This window comes from Sinocyclocheilus rhinocerous, unplaced genomic scaffold (genome assembly GCF_001515625.1).
Source record: "Sinocyclocheilus rhinocerous isolate Xijiao unplaced genomic scaffold, SAMN03320098_v1.1 scaffold1143, whole genome shotgun sequence".
NCBI lineage: Eukaryota > Metazoa > Chordata > Actinopteri > Cypriniformes > Cyprinidae > Sinocyclocheilus > Sinocyclocheilus rhinocerous.
Genome location: NW_015638978.1, coordinates 315,112 through 330,660, shown reverse-complemented (window position 1 = coordinate 330,660; position 15,549 = coordinate 315,112). Strand labels below are relative to the sequence as shown.

The following is a 15,549-nucleotide window of genomic DNA, read 5'->3' as shown; positions in this document are numbered from 1 at the left end:
CCAGTGTTATTTTACAGTTGAATAGATTATAGTTAGACCTAACTGAAAAAAATTAAAGTACTGTTAATTTAATTTGTATCTTGTTTTTGTTTGTGCTATTGATTGTCATTAATTTATTTGTTCTTATTTTATTATTTACTATTTACTTGTCTTTTTTTAGTTGAAATAAATTCTATTCTGAGTGCACATGATTCTTTGGTGGGGAGGGGAGGGGGCGTGGTCCATGGGAAATAGTCCTGCCACCACAGCTGGAAAAAATCCTAGGAAACACTGCATACAGTTAATAAAATTAGAAAAATGCCATTACAAAGGTAAAAAGAAAATGCCCCTGTAAATCACTTTGAGTCAAATGTCACCTCATATTAGGAAGGCTAATTTTTGATCAGAATTTTTTATTATTGATCAGAAGGTGCTCCTAATTTTTTTAAATTAGTAGGACAAGCGCTCCTAATTACAAGAAAAAACTGCTCTTAAACTAGGTGTGTGACAGGTATGGCTGTGGAATGGGGTTTGGCTGAGAAAAATTTTTCAGTCAAAATATTTTTTTTTTTGCTTTAACCCCTGAGTCAATATGGGCAAAACCAGCTGAAAGATTCTTCAAGACATCTTCTTTTGTGCTTCACCTGAAGAAAGAAAGTCATTTAGGTTTCTCAAGATATTTAAGATTCTGCAGTATTTAGAGGTTACAAATTAAATGGAAGTTAATTTCTGACACTGGCCATGATTCTAAAGCGAATGACTCATGGTAATTTTTAGGGAATCAAAAATTTACAGTCTGAACAGTTTAGTTTGATTGTCAAACGAATAACTTACGAAATTATTGTTTTTAGTGAATCAAAAACATACAGTGTGACCAGTCTGGTTTGATTCCTGGATGAATTACTCTTGTGAACAGTTTTTTTTAGTGATTCTGAATAATATATGAGATGGTTCTTTTTAAGTGAATCAAAATCAAACTAAGTGACTAGTGTAGTTTGATTCCTGAATGAATTATTCTTATGAGCTGGTTCTTTTTAGTGAATCAAAAACATACAAACTGACTAGTGCAGCTTGATTCACAAACTAATGACTTATAAAATGGCTCATTTTAGGGAATCCGAAATGTTCAGCATGAATCAGTGCAGTTTGATTGCCAAATTGATTCTTTTTAATTAATCAAAAACATTCATGTTTTGGATGTAGTATTTTGTAGCATACAGTATGTATCTTATGATCATAAGATATAATGCATTCTTATGTTGTTGGTTTATTCCTGAGGTAATTTACTCAATCCTATCTCAGTTTTTCACAACCACAATAAAAAAAGGTTTTAATTTCAAGTTATTGTACCAAACAGCATATACAGTAGCACATTCGAGTGATGGAACAGAAATCCTTGAAAAGGCATGAGAGAGAGGGAACAGTGAATGTAGTGGACGGTCACAAGATGACTTCATGTCTTTCTGTGTCGGCTGGGGAATGTGAAAATCTGGCCCCAAGAAAGAAGACACTCAGCAGGAGAGATAAATTACTGCCACCTTTGTTACAGACATTTTTAAGAACTTCCTCGTTTCATTTTTAAAGTGCACCATCACTGACATTTTGCTGGAGGCAACATAGACTTTGTTATTAGAGTGTGTGTACATGCTCCAGCTAATACACACCTATGTGCTTTCATTGCCCTTCACTCTCTCTCTGCCCTTCCTTCTTCCTTCATTTTATTCTGAAAAAGTTAATATTATCAAAGAAATCCTCCATGGGTGAATAAGGTTGAATGAAATTCTCTCTCATCGCAGTTAGATTAATGCTATCCCTCGTGACTGCGGAGTAGGGCTGAACGATTTTGGAAAATAATCAAATTGCGATTTTTTTTACCAATATTGCGATTGCGATTTAATATGCAATTATTTTTTTTAAAGCTCTTTATGTTCTGTATTATTCAACAAAGACAAGCTATAAATCATTGTATAGTATGACCAACACAATATTATATAGATTAAACATAAATGTTCTTTTCTGTAGGCCAGGCCTTTATGTTACGATGAAATTAGGTGATGCATGAATTGATATGTATGTCATTTTTATTTAACAACTACAATCACAGTACATTGACTGATTTGTTGAACTTCCAACCTAATAATTATGTTTAAATAAGCCTGGTGTAAACATTAATATGAAAGTCAGTAACAAATCACACAAACTAAAGTAGATTGCAGAAATATAAAAACAAATATGTAGCTTTATCACACTACTTTAGGTAATTCAAAGTCACTGTAATAAACATATGTAAACATGTGCACTGCACTTTTTAAACACTGTCTGTTAACTTTAGATTAGTGGTTCTCAAACTTTTTAGGTCGCGCCCCCCTTTAAACCTATAAAAAAAATCTGCCCCCCTTTCCCGAATCCCCATTCCACCTCAGACTACCAAATAATTTCACTAAACATTATGAAAAATGTATGCTTTTTTAATTAAAAAAACCTACAGGGAAAATACACCTACATCACTTGAAACATTGAAAAATAGCATAGAGAGAATAACTTATTATTATTATTCTCTCTCTGTTATTGATTTATTTTTTGTGGGTTTCTTGCTGTCCGCTAAGGCATAGGACACACACAGGCTTTCCTCCTCACCAACGACATAAAACACTGTGTGTCTACACCGGACGCGAGCGGCAAAATACAGTAGAAACCATTATAACCAGTGACACTGTGTACACTGGATGCGACGCGACATTAAACTGATGCCTTGTTCTATTTATGACGTACTGACACAAAGTTAAAATGATTTGCAACGGTTGCTTTGCCGCGTCCAGTGTAGAGCTGTTGCGGCGCGACGCGAAAACTTTAGCGTCCGGTATAGACACGGTGAGTGAAGCCGAGAGCAGGATATGCCTCGTCATATATTAAATAAAATTAACTTGACCTTCAAGGGGGGCGGGGGGTGCCGTTCTAAAATAATGGCAGGGGAAACACTGTGTTTTATTTATTTTCTTTTTCTGCTGATGGCTCGCGCTCGACTTGAAGCAGCGCTGCTTAGACCGATGGGTCTGTGTGTCATCAAAGTACTGCGAGAGCTATAAGAGAGCGCGGACGTCTCCTTATGTTTTCTCTCGCCGTACTTTGATGTCATACACCGATCGATCTTCAAGTCGAACCCCCCTCTTTACTCTCGCGTGTCACGTGACCGTGTAATCGCAGCCTCTGCGATTGAAAAATCGCGTCATTCATATCGCGATATTATCGCAAATGCAATTAATCGTTCAGCCCTACTGCGGAGGTAGGACAGAAATACCGTTCCATCACCTCTGTCAGCTGCTCTCAGATCTGAGTGTGTGTAAAATGTTTTAAGGTGAAAAACGTAAGAAACGCAGCCAGCAGATTCGTATTCTATGCGTCGTTGGACCAGAGGAAATATGCAGCGTATACTAATTTAGTGAACATATTCTTCAGCCCACTGGGAGGTTTAAAACTTATGATTCAGCCAGATGGATCCTCTTGAAGTTCACTGCTGCATTCTTTCTGGTTTTATCACACACACACACACACATCTTGGTTCATTAAACTCTATCCTTATTAAGCATCATCACTGAATGCCAATCAAAGGTCATCATTATGTCAGTAAAGGTTGTGGATGTGCTTGCTATGGTCATTTTAGAATCACTTGAATGCAAATACAAAATAAGCAGGACACACACGCCCTCGTGCTCAAATGTAGTCAATAAAAACCTTCTGTACACATTAAATTTGCTGCCTGAAGAAGTGTTAAAGAAGTGTTGCTGCCAGTCTGCTAGATGAAATGTTGAAAAATTAAAATTCTGTCATCATTTGCTCACTCTCATTTTGTTTCAAACTTCTATTAGTAAATGTGACAGTTCAATTTAACATTAGAGGGGACATCGGATGCCCATTTTCCACAAGTTGCTATGATTGTTTAGGGTCTTAGGGGTGGGCAATATGGCAAAAAATATCATACCAAAAAAACATTTCAGGAAAATCACTATTCACAATTTTATTACGATACTTTTTCATGTTGGTTTTACTATTTTGCCAGTTGTCTGAGCAGTACAGCCAAAATAATTTCCCTAGCCTTACAAGGTAACAAAATATAAAATAAAAAAGAATGGCAGACATTTAGGCCAAAGTTCACTATTGGGTGTGTGTGTCATCAAAGTACTGCGAGAGCTATAAGAGAGCGCGGACGTCTCCTTATGTTTTCTCTCGCCGTACTTTGATGTCATACACCGATCGATCTTCAAGTCGAACACCCCTCTTTACTCTCGCGTGTCACGTGACCGTGTAATCGCAGCCTCTGCGATTGAAAAATCGCGTCATTCATATCGCGATATTATCGCAAATGCAATTAATCGTTCAGCCCTACTGCGGAGGTAGGACAGAAATACCGTTCCATCACCTCTGTCAGCTGCTCTCAGATCTGAGTGTGTGTAAAATGTTTTAAGGTGAAAAACGTAAGAAACGCAGCCAGCAGATTCGTATTCTATGCGTCGTTGGACCAGAGGAAATATGCAGCGTATACTAATTTAGTGAACATATTCTTCAGCCCACTGGGAGGTTTAAAACTTATGATTCAGCCAGATGGATCCTCTTGAAGTTCACTGCTGCATTCTTTCTGGTTTTATCACACACACACACACACATCTTGGTTCATTAAACTCTATCCTTATTAAGCATCATCACTGAATGCCAATCAAAGGTCATCATTATGTCAGTAAAGGTTGTGGATGTGCTTGCTATGGTCATTTTAGAATCACTTGAATGCAAATACAAAATAAGCAGGACACACACGCCCTCGTGCTCAAATGTAGTCAATAAAAACCTTCTGTACACATTAAATTTGCTGCCTGAAGAAGTGTTAAAGAAGTGTTGCTGCCAGTCTGCTAGATGAAATGTTGAAAAATTAAAATTCTGTCATCATTTGCTCACTCTCATTTTGTTTCAAACTTCTATTAGTAAATGTGACAGTTCAATTTAACATTAGAGGGGACATCGGATGCCCATTTTCCACAAGTTGCTATGATTGTTTAGGGTCTTAGGGGTGGGCAATATGGCAAAAAATATCATACCAAAAAAACATTTCAGGAAAATCACTATTCACAATTTTATTACGATACTTTTTCATGTTGGTTTTACTATTTTGCCAGTTGTCTGAGCAGTACAGCCAAAATAATTTCCCTAGCCTTACAAGGTAACAAAATATAAAATAAAAAAGAATGGCAGACATTTAGGCCAAAGTTCACTATTTTGGTACCATTCACAACTTCTGACAATGGAAACAGAAATAATTGCTTACTGTACTGTACTGTACTGAACCGTACTGATCGGTGGAAATGAGGCTTTACTCACTCTCAAGCTGTTTTAAACCTGAATGAGTTTCTTTCTTCTATTGAACATAAAAGTTATTTTGAAGAATTTGGGTAACCAAACAGTTGCTGGTCCCCAGTGACTACTATCAAAGTTAATAGGGACCAGCAACTCTTTGGTTACCCACATTCTTCAAAATATCTTCTTTTGTGTTCAGCACAAGAAAGAAATTAATACAGGTTTGGGACAACATGAGAGTGAGTAAATAATGACAGAATTAAAATTTTTTGGGTGAAAAATTCCTTTAATGGCAAGCGGTAGCATGTTTAGTACTATTAGTCTGCTGTCACTTTAAGACCTGCATGCATCTAATATACAGGCAAGCATCCGTTTTTCTCTCAACTGTTTACTTTCACTTTAGACATAACCAACTGTGTTTATTTGAAAACCTTGTGTGTTTTTGACAGTATTAGCGCAATCAGATGTGAAAGATAACTTAGTCCAGTAATCAGGCTTTTTAGTGTGTGCTTCAGGTGTAAGCGCTCAGAAAAAGCACATCACAACAGCATGTGAATGAAATGTTTAACCGGCAAGGCTTTAAAGCACATGCAACATACTTTTGTGACTGTGAATAAGTGCAGTGTCCCATGAGTGTAACTCTCAATGCTGAGTCAACATTTGATGTGAATGTATGTCGCGTTGTACAGTATATTGAGACGGAGGCACCAGAACTGCAGCTGATAGAATGTGCGCTGTAGCACGATACTACGATATTTCTTCTAAAGCAGATTGTGCAGACATTTTAATTGTCCATGATCAAAAATCGTGATATTGCACACCCGTAGTCTGTAACATACTTTGGTTAAAATTCCTCAATGGTCGTGTAAAACCCTTTCTACCTTTTCAAAAACAGCTCCGTTCACAGCGACCCATTTTGGTGCATGTCTCTTTAAAATTTAACCGGCAAGGCTTTAAAGCACATGCAACATACTTTTGTGACTGTGAATAAGTGCAGTGTCCCATGAGTGTAACTCTCAATGCTGAGTCAACATTTGATGTGAATGTATGTCGCGTTGTACAGTATATTGAGACGGAGGCACCAGAACTGCAGCTGATAGAATGTGCGCTGTAGCACGATACTACGATATTTCTTCTAAAGCAGATTGTGCAGACATTTTAATTGTCCATGATCAAAAATCGTGATATTGCACACCCGTAGTCTGTAACATACTTTGGTTAAAATTCCTCAATGGTCGTGTAAAACCCTTTCTACCTTTTCAAAAACAGCTCCGTTCACAGCGACCCATTTTGGTGCATGTCTCTTTAAAATGATAATGAGCTACTGCTCACCCTACCCCTCACTTCTGTGGGGCATGGCCACACAAGACACATGAATTGCTGCCTTGGACTCCGTATATGACTCGGAGGTGGTCTTACTCAAATAGGTAGCTATCTACGTAGAAACCGGCTGCAAATTGAAACAGCTGGCTGGATGACACAATCAGCCCATTACAAACTGACTGTGTATTTTCTTTTTAATTTTCTTGCAGTCAGACATGCCAGAAACCTAACTAAATGCAAAAAAAGTGAAAATTAAATCCAATGTCCCCTTTAATATTAAATCTTATTTATTTAACAGTACAAGCTATTGAGATTTTTCATCAGATATTTGAATTATATGAAAACACTCTGCTTGAAACTTTGTTTGTAATACAACTTTGTGTCGAAAGAACAGAAACCACAGATACACTGCCAATATCCTCCTCCATCCCTCACCTAGGCCTTGACTCCCTTCATTCCCCCGAAAACCAGGATTTGAAAAGGATGTTTGATAAGATTCCTATTGATCGAAGGTAATTTCTGCTACAGTTCTGTATTCCTAAGGTGTGCTGCCTCCTCTGAATTTAATTTAGCCGTAGAACATCAATAGCTCAACGTCAGTGGCTCCTTCGCTTACTTTGGAGCTCAGTGGGCAGCAAAGGCTGTTGCGATGATTTCCCAGAACTGTTTTTTTTTTTCCCACATGTCCCTACATCTAACATGAATCTATTCATTACTACCCACTGCAAAGGCAATTATGAAAAATAGATTTTTATTGATTCGTGGTATTATGTAAAGCAATTATGCAACTGTACTGATGATGAAGGTGAGATACATGATCAATAGCTGTCGCATGGTTTTAAGATGAGATGTGGCGCTCAGTTTGGGAGTGCTGGAGCTGGTTACATCAGTGGTCTAATTCAATGAAAACATCTCAAATGACTTGCTAAACATGAGCACTGCTCCCCTGAAAATCAGCTTTAAGCAGGTGAAAGAAAAAGAATTATTCTTAGAATAATAAACGGATGCTTGAGGGAGTGTAGAGCTTTAACTATTTGGAGAATTGCAAATTCAATTGCCAGTGTAGCTAAAGCCAATTAGACTTTTTGTATTTTTTTTTATATCTCTCTTCTTTCTTTTCCTTGCTATGTTCCTGAATTTTTGTCACTTTTTTCTGATGCATATTGCATGATGCTGATTGGCTGTCTTCATGCAGTTTCTGAGAGACGTGGTGTTTATAAGGTACTTGGCTGATGTAATAAATAATTTTCAGGGAAAAAACGAATACGTTTGCCAGTTTGGAGGCATCAAATCTTTCCTTTGAGGCATGTAATAGCGAGCAAGTGCAACCCCAGTTGACGCTGTTTTACATTTGTCTTTATGTTTGTAAAATGACTGGTATTTGTTACTTATGGACAAAAGTCTACATTACTGCTCTTGTTTTCCCAATATTCTCTATATAACCTTTCAAGGACTGAGACTGCAGTGATAGCCTGTTATAGTGGTTTCATCTGTTTCAGATAAACACCCTAAATGACACAGAAAATCAATTTGAAATTAAATTAAAGAGTTAAAGAGGGTCTAAATTAAATATTTAAGAAGTCATATCATAGAAAACAGGATTTTTCCTAAAACAGCCTGTTGAGGTCCAAGGATCAAAGAGAGTGTGCAAAATGGTCCTGAAAATGCCAGGAAAGTGTAGAATATGGCCCTTTTAAAAGTTGATGTTCTTTTTACAGGATGCCATAATTACAGCAGTAAAGCACTGTGGTAACAAATATGCCTCACTTCTCAAAGGTTTGTGTGTGTGAACCTTCCTTCTTGTAGTCCAATAACTCCTCCATCTGGGTGTGCTGTGTTAGCAGACTGCCAATAAAAGCATCCTCACCATCTTTAGGTCTAATAAAGGCACAGTCTCTCAGTATGTGTCATGTCCAGAGGAATGAGCTCTGAGAGAAGCAAGCGATTCTTTCAGATCTGTGGTCTGAGAGTTTATGAATTATACACTCGCACATCGGGCCAAAGAGAGTAATGATGTTCACTTTCCCTTCTTCTGTAGATCAAAGTTAAGTTTTATCCATCTTTCTTTCCATCTCTTTTTGGTTCCATCTTTATCCATCCCCATCTCTCTCTCTCTCAGACACACATGCTAGAATATGCTCACAAACACACTTATACACACAGTAGTGGTATTAAAATCTTAGTGTAGGTGAAAGAAACAGAATAACTGTGATTTGAAGAGTATAAAAAGAGAGTGAAAAGAAGTAGAGGACGAAACGAAGTGGTGTGTGAATTCTGTGACACATCTGACAGCACATGCAGTGTGATTTGAACTGTAAAAGCTGGAAGCTGATCTCAGCCGCCAGAGCGTTAGACCCTATCCTAGTTAACAACATGCTACACAAGTCCTGCAGACCCTGTCCACCACACTGAGGCAGATCAGGGAAAAACTTTATTGGTCAAAGGTTGCTCTTTTATAACACAGGAGGCTTAATGGAGCTTTCAGTTAAGAAATAACAGATAACAGATACACATACTAATTCTGCTAATAAGATACTAATACTAAATTAAGTATTAATTTACTTTAATTTTTGATTATTATTGTGTTTAATTGATGTATGTATTTATTTAAAATGCATGGTACAAGATACTAATTCTATAACCTCTGATGGATTCACGGAGTAATTTGTCAGTAGATTCAAACCAACACTTGGTTGACTTTTGATTACAGGCCACAGCTGGCACAGTTTGTGACATTGTTGAGATCTTTTCTAGAGACAGTTAAGCTAAAGTCTCCATTTGCTTTGTTCTGACTGCTGTCTAGGAGAAACAACTGAGATATTGATGAGATCTGTGATTTTTTTTTCTTTTCTTTTCTGAGAGTTTCAGAACACCGGGTATGAATTTACCCAATTTACCCACTTCAGACATTCACGCTGAGTCCTGCTGATTTCAGAAAGCATTTCCATCCCCGTATGATCCCAGGGGACACCTCTGTAGTTTCAGTGAGACAAGTAGATGATGGCAGCAGAGGTCATGTTATTGATCATCACAAGGACATGGAGTGTGAAAGAGAGACAGAGATGGTAAAGGAAACCAAGAGAGGCCGTCTGCAGTGAAGTGTCAGAGGAACAGAAGCCCAGCAGGGAAGCATTTTGATAAATGAACATCATTTTAGCAAGGAGACACTTGACTGTATAGTGCAGGATCTATTCATTGATGTCACTTCTGAAAGAAGTGTGTGGGTATTCGGCCAGAAGTTGCTTTCAGCGTTCTACTGGGAACAGAACAAGATGAGTAATGATAGAGGCATGATTCTCTCACATACGCACACACAAGCTCAAAGTACACAAGCACCGGATCCCACACATCAGTGTGTGGCGGTCCAGATACAGCTTCTATGTGCTGCTTGCTGCTTTATTGAACCGAAACACAACAAAATTATAGCTTCTGTGTATCAGATTAATGAATGAGAGTCAGATCTTTTCTTCTCCATCCCTCCTGCTATTCGCCATTAGACATTTTAAACTGTGTGCACTTTGCTCTGTTTTGTGTGCAAAAAGTACCTGAAATTGTAAAGAAATACTTCACACTTGTCACCATGTGCGTGTGTTATGAAGAAAACCCACCTTTCATCATTTTCTCAGAATTTGTCTCTCAGTGGGAAGCTCTTTTAGGGTGTGCGTGTGTTTTTGGATTTGTTCCGTGTTTTGTATTAGGACTATAAGAGATAAATGTATGCGGCTGAACCTTTGCAGCTCTGCTCTGAATGTGTGTGTGTTGGAGAGAGAGATGGCCAGGTCTGTGAGCAGGTGCTGGAGTTAATGAGTGTGTTTCCCTCTGGAGTGTAAGACCATATGACCTTGTACGGCGGGTAAGACACGACTCCTTTGCAATAGCACTCTAATATATCACCTCTGTGTGTGTGCGTCTGTGTGTCCACAGGTTTTCGGGGATTATTATAATTTCCAACACAGGGGTGTGGTGAGGAGATCTTTGTCCGGCCATCGCGGGGTTCATGTCCGACTACACGCCGAGCCACAGGTAAAGACGAGCCACATGCAAAGTCACTCACAAACATGACTGTACAGATTACAAAGTGGAGAAGTGAGATGGGAAGTAAAGAAAATATAGGGTGGGAGGAGATGAGACTAGAAGAGATGATGGGGAGGACATGAGAGAAGGAACAAAAGGGGAAAAAGGAGAAGATAGGAGGGGGAAGAGATAACGAGAAGAGAGAACACAAGGAGATGAGAAGAAATTAAATGAGAGGAGAGAAGAAGAGAAAAACACAATAAGAGGAGAGGAGACTGGACAAGAGGAATGGACAAGAGATGAAAGAAGACATTGAAAGAGGACAGGGAGAGTTGAAGGAAAAGAGAAGTGATACAAGGAGAAGATATGAAAAGATATATGACAAGATGGGGAGGAGATGGGAGGAAGGGGAACAAAAAGAGAGGAAGAGAACAGATGAAATGGAAAAAAATGAGAAGAGGGAGAACAGATGAGACATTTGGAGTGGAGAGGAGACCACATTGAAAGAGAGGAGAGAGGAGGAGAAGAGGGCAGAGGAAAAGAGATAGCAGGGGAGAGATGAGAAGAGATGAAAAATTTGGGTAAGGAGAGAAATAGAGATAAGAAGAGATGAGACAAGACAGGAAAGGAGAAGAGACAAAATGAGACAGGAGGACATGAGATGAAACAACAGTAGACTAGAGAAGAGAAAAGGAGACTAGATGAGACAAGAAGGTTAGAGATAAAATGAGAGGAGATGTGAAGAGAGGTGGAGGAAAACAGAAACTATGAAAGGATAGTAGACTAGATGGGAGGAAACAAGATAAAATGAGGCAAGATGGGAGAGGAACAGACGAAACCGAAAGAGATGAGATGAGAGAGATGGAGGCAAGAAGAGAAAATGTAAAGCAAGTGGAACACATGAGATGGTAAGAGAGGAAATGAGAAAGGAGGAGAAGTGGGTAGAGGATTCTAGAAGAGAAGAGATAGAAGGGGAGACAAGAATTGATGAAAGGACACAAGATGAGAAGAGGAGAGGAGGAAGGAGTAAAGAGATGAGACGAGGAAAGGAGAAAAAGGAGACTAGAAGAGGTGAAAGGAGAGGAAATGGGATAAGACCAGGCAACAGGAAAGAAGAAGAGAACACAAGAGACCAGAGGAGATGAGACAACCCAAGAAGGCTGTTGATAAAATGAGAGGAGAGGAGAAAGGAAAAGAGAAGAAATTAAAAAGTTAGGAGACAAGATGTGAGGAGATATGATGAAATGGGACAAGAGAGGAGAGGAACTCACAAAGCAGGAAGTGTTGAGATGAGAGGGACTGAAGCAAGAAGAGAAATGATAAGGGAGGGGAACAGATGAGACATTAGGAGAGGAGATGATACAAGAGGAGGCCAGATTAGAGGAGAGGAGTTGTCATTAGCATACCATGACAAAGTAGTTTGGCCAGAGTCTCAGATGGTTGACTGACTGTGATTATTGGTTTGTGTGTGTGAGGTGTTGTTGGTGTGTGTTTGGTAGTACTGAAGTGCAGGACTCTGGCTATGCCGATAAGTTATCTGAGAGCAGCACAGGCATCCTGAGCGACTGCATGTTTGGGCCGCTGGCTGCAGGCTTCCATAGATCTCCTGCTGACAAGCCTCTTATCTTCACTCTCTGAAGCTTCAGACGCTAGTTAAAACTCTGTGCACACTTCGGAGATCCAACTACACGGCTAATACTGATGCCCTCCCAGACCCCACCTGCCCACCAGGCGCCAGCAGAAGAGACCGGATGACTCCTAACACTGATCCATGACAGCGGAGAACGAGAGAGGGGAAGATACAAGCTGGATTGCTGCTCCCTTGTGTGCTAGCCTCTATTTATGCAGGGCGGGTCAGGCATTCTTGTTGCCAGGGTTCATCTTGGCACAAGCCTCACGCGTACAACACGCACACACGCATCGCCTGCTCTGCATTCCGAGGTCAGCATGGTTTTATGCTAATGAAGCATATTTCTGAAGGCTGCTGCTTGTATTCCCTCCAACGACGGGAATTTATACGAAATTGAATGCAGGTACGAGTAGGTCTTCTCCCTCGCAAACCAGAATTTCATTCGCTCGCAAAAAGTCAAAGTGGACTTTTCAGAAGTTTGCTGTGGACTAAAGGGCAGCAAGATGCGAAAGGAACAGGAAATGCATTCTTCCTCCAAATCTGACCTGGCCTTGCTCCACATTTGCTGTTTTCATGATAAATGTATTACTGTAAAACAAGGACGTAAAGGACAACTCACTCGACACATTTAATTTATAATTTGTCTTAAATCTCATTTTGTAAAAAAAATAAATAAATAAATAATTTGTGATTCGAATCGTGAAATCAAAATCGTGAATCGAATCTTGAGTTTAGTGAATTGTTACATCCCTAATGGTCATGCTAGTTGGCTCCTGTTGTCATGACACAGGCACGAAATATTGCTATCTACATTTTGTTTTGTAGACAACAATTGATAACAATTTTTCCTACTAACTTTGATACATCTCAGAATGATTTCTGAAGGATCATGTGACACTAAAGACTGGAGTAATGGCTGCTGAAAATTTTTCCATCACAAGAATAAAGTTTAAAATATGTTAAAAAAAAGTTAAAGCATGTCAAAACCATTATTTTAAATTGCAATAATTTTCACAGTATTACTGTTTTTAATATTTTGATATATATTTATTTTTATTACACTAAAACTGTTATGGGTGTATCTTTAACTGCATATTGTCATATTAACAAAAAGTTAGTCAAATTATTTTAATTTTATTAACCTTAGAAGTAGGGCTGCACAATTAATCGAATTTCTAATCGCGATTACAATTATGGATGCCACAATTACGTAATCGTTCAAAGCGGCAATTAATCGTTCAAATTCCACTTATGTTATTCTGTGTGCTTAAGATGCTTTTTTCTTTCTTTCTACATGTTATCTTAAGGGTTTTTCCATTGTTTTAATTTTAGTTTTAGTATAACACTATAATACCATTTATATTTTTACTTTTTTTATAATTTAAAGAAGAAACCAATCCGATGTATAGTTGACATTTGAGGCTTAATACTATAGAAAAGCACTAAAAGTTTTTCAGTTAAAGTGTTTTCAGCTTGTTTATTTTCATATAAAAATACAGCATGCAGTTGCATCAAACAATGGTATAAACATCATTCAATGTAAATTGTGATAATCGTAATTAATAATCGCAATTACAATTTCAAGGCAATAATCGGCAATTATGATTTTTGTCATAATCGTGCAGCCCTACTTAGAAGTTTGCACGTAAATATTGCTTTTATTGTTAAAAAGTACATATAACAACGGTTCTCATTTTGAGTCGCTCATTGAGTAAGGGAGTAATCACAGGCAATTAATTGTGGAAATTAGTTGACTGATTCCATTCATCAATCAGACCATCTACTCGTTTCATTTGTCAGACAGTTTAATTGATTCATGAAAAAAGTAACACTCCAATCGAGTGATTCGGTTGCAAATTGGACAGTATGTAGTATGTGCAGTCAAAGATGTCATGACTATTGTGTATATGTGACCCTGGAGCACAAAACCAGAATGAATAAGCTTTCCATTGATGTATGGTTTGTTAGGATAGGACAATATTTGGCTGAGATACAACTATTTGAAAATCTGGAATCTGAGGGTGAAAAAAAATCTAAATACTGAGAAAATCGCCTTTAAAGTTGTCCAAATGAAGTTCTTAGTTTTTATATATTTACGGTAGGCAATTTACAAAAGATCTTCATGGACATGATCTTTACTTAATATCCTAATAATTTTTGGCATAAAAGAAAAATCTATAATTTTGACCCATACAATATTTTTTGGGCTATTACTAAAAATATACCCAAGCGACTTAAGACTGGTTTTGTGGTCCAGGGTAGAGGCTGACATTTTTTGGGGAATACATCTTTAGAATCTGTAAAAACTCTGTTTATTTGTGTGCACTCAGAATAACAACGAAACTCATACCTGGCAATAAAGCTCATTCTGATTCGGATTCTGATGTACACTGTGCATTGTTTAAGCTGGCTTTCAGTTCAATAAAATAACAAAAAACTACATTTTGGATTTTTATTCAACTAAAGTGGGCATGCAGTGATCTGTACTGTATTTTTTCACTGTAACTGACAGATTCCAGCCAAAAACAAAACACAACACGGGAGTGGGAGGGAATGGGAGTCATTCTTCCGGGATTGGGACAGGATGGGATTTTCCCCCAGTTTTTTCGTGGGATTGGGACGGGACGGGATTTTTTTTTGTGGGAGTGGGATGGGATTTTTTTTTGTGGGAGTGGGACGGGAGAGGTTTGAGAATCCACTCCCGTGTCACCCTCTAGTCCAGGGTCACATATATGTTGTTTTACAGAGCCCAACTCACCCATCCATTAACCAAGAGATGGATTGTTTTCTTCCCACTGACACAGAAATAAAAAAGACAGTATAGTAAATTACAACCTCTAAGCACACGTGTAATTATGTAAACAATGCTTTGTGCTAAAACGCCACACTGGTGTACAGGTGTCTTTTCCAAGAAAGAAGCTTCTTCTAACCTGAGGGATCTGAGGGATTTTTTTTTTTTTGAGAAGGTGATAGAATTGACATAAGAATGAGAAGAGGCAAGAGTTAATCGATTTAATCAGTGGGCACTCTGGTCGTCCCCTTGTAAAGAGAAAAATTAATCCTGTACATGAGGCAGGGGCCCTGTGGACCTTTAAGCTCATTTAAAACAATTGTTTTGCAGAGAGCACTTCAGACGCTCATAAGTCTCTGGTCCCTGATTAGATTTCAGCCTTCGCTGCTAATACCTCAGATGTGAATCTTAATGTCTATGCGCTGTATGTTAGCCGTGTCCATCCCATCACAAAAAACACTGCCCAGAG

General features: G+C 38.4%; 1 protein-coding gene across 3 annotated transcripts in view; it reads left to right on the top strand.

Moving 5' to 3' along the window:
- Window positions 1-15,549, top strand: part of LOC107750721 (furin-1-like) — a 108,832-nt gene that overhangs the window by 55,229 nt on the left and 38,054 nt on the right. For 2 of the 3 annotated variants that reach the window (XM_016566237.1, XM_016566236.1), the window contains exon 3: window positions 10,570-10,668. The exons of the other annotated variant lie outside the window; for it this stretch is intronic. In XM_016566237.1, coding sequence (XP_016421723.1) covers window positions 10,570-10,668 — 99 coding nt within the window. The remainder of the gene's footprint in view (window positions 1-10,569; window positions 10,669-15,549) is intronic. 3 annotated transcript variants of the gene reach the window in all.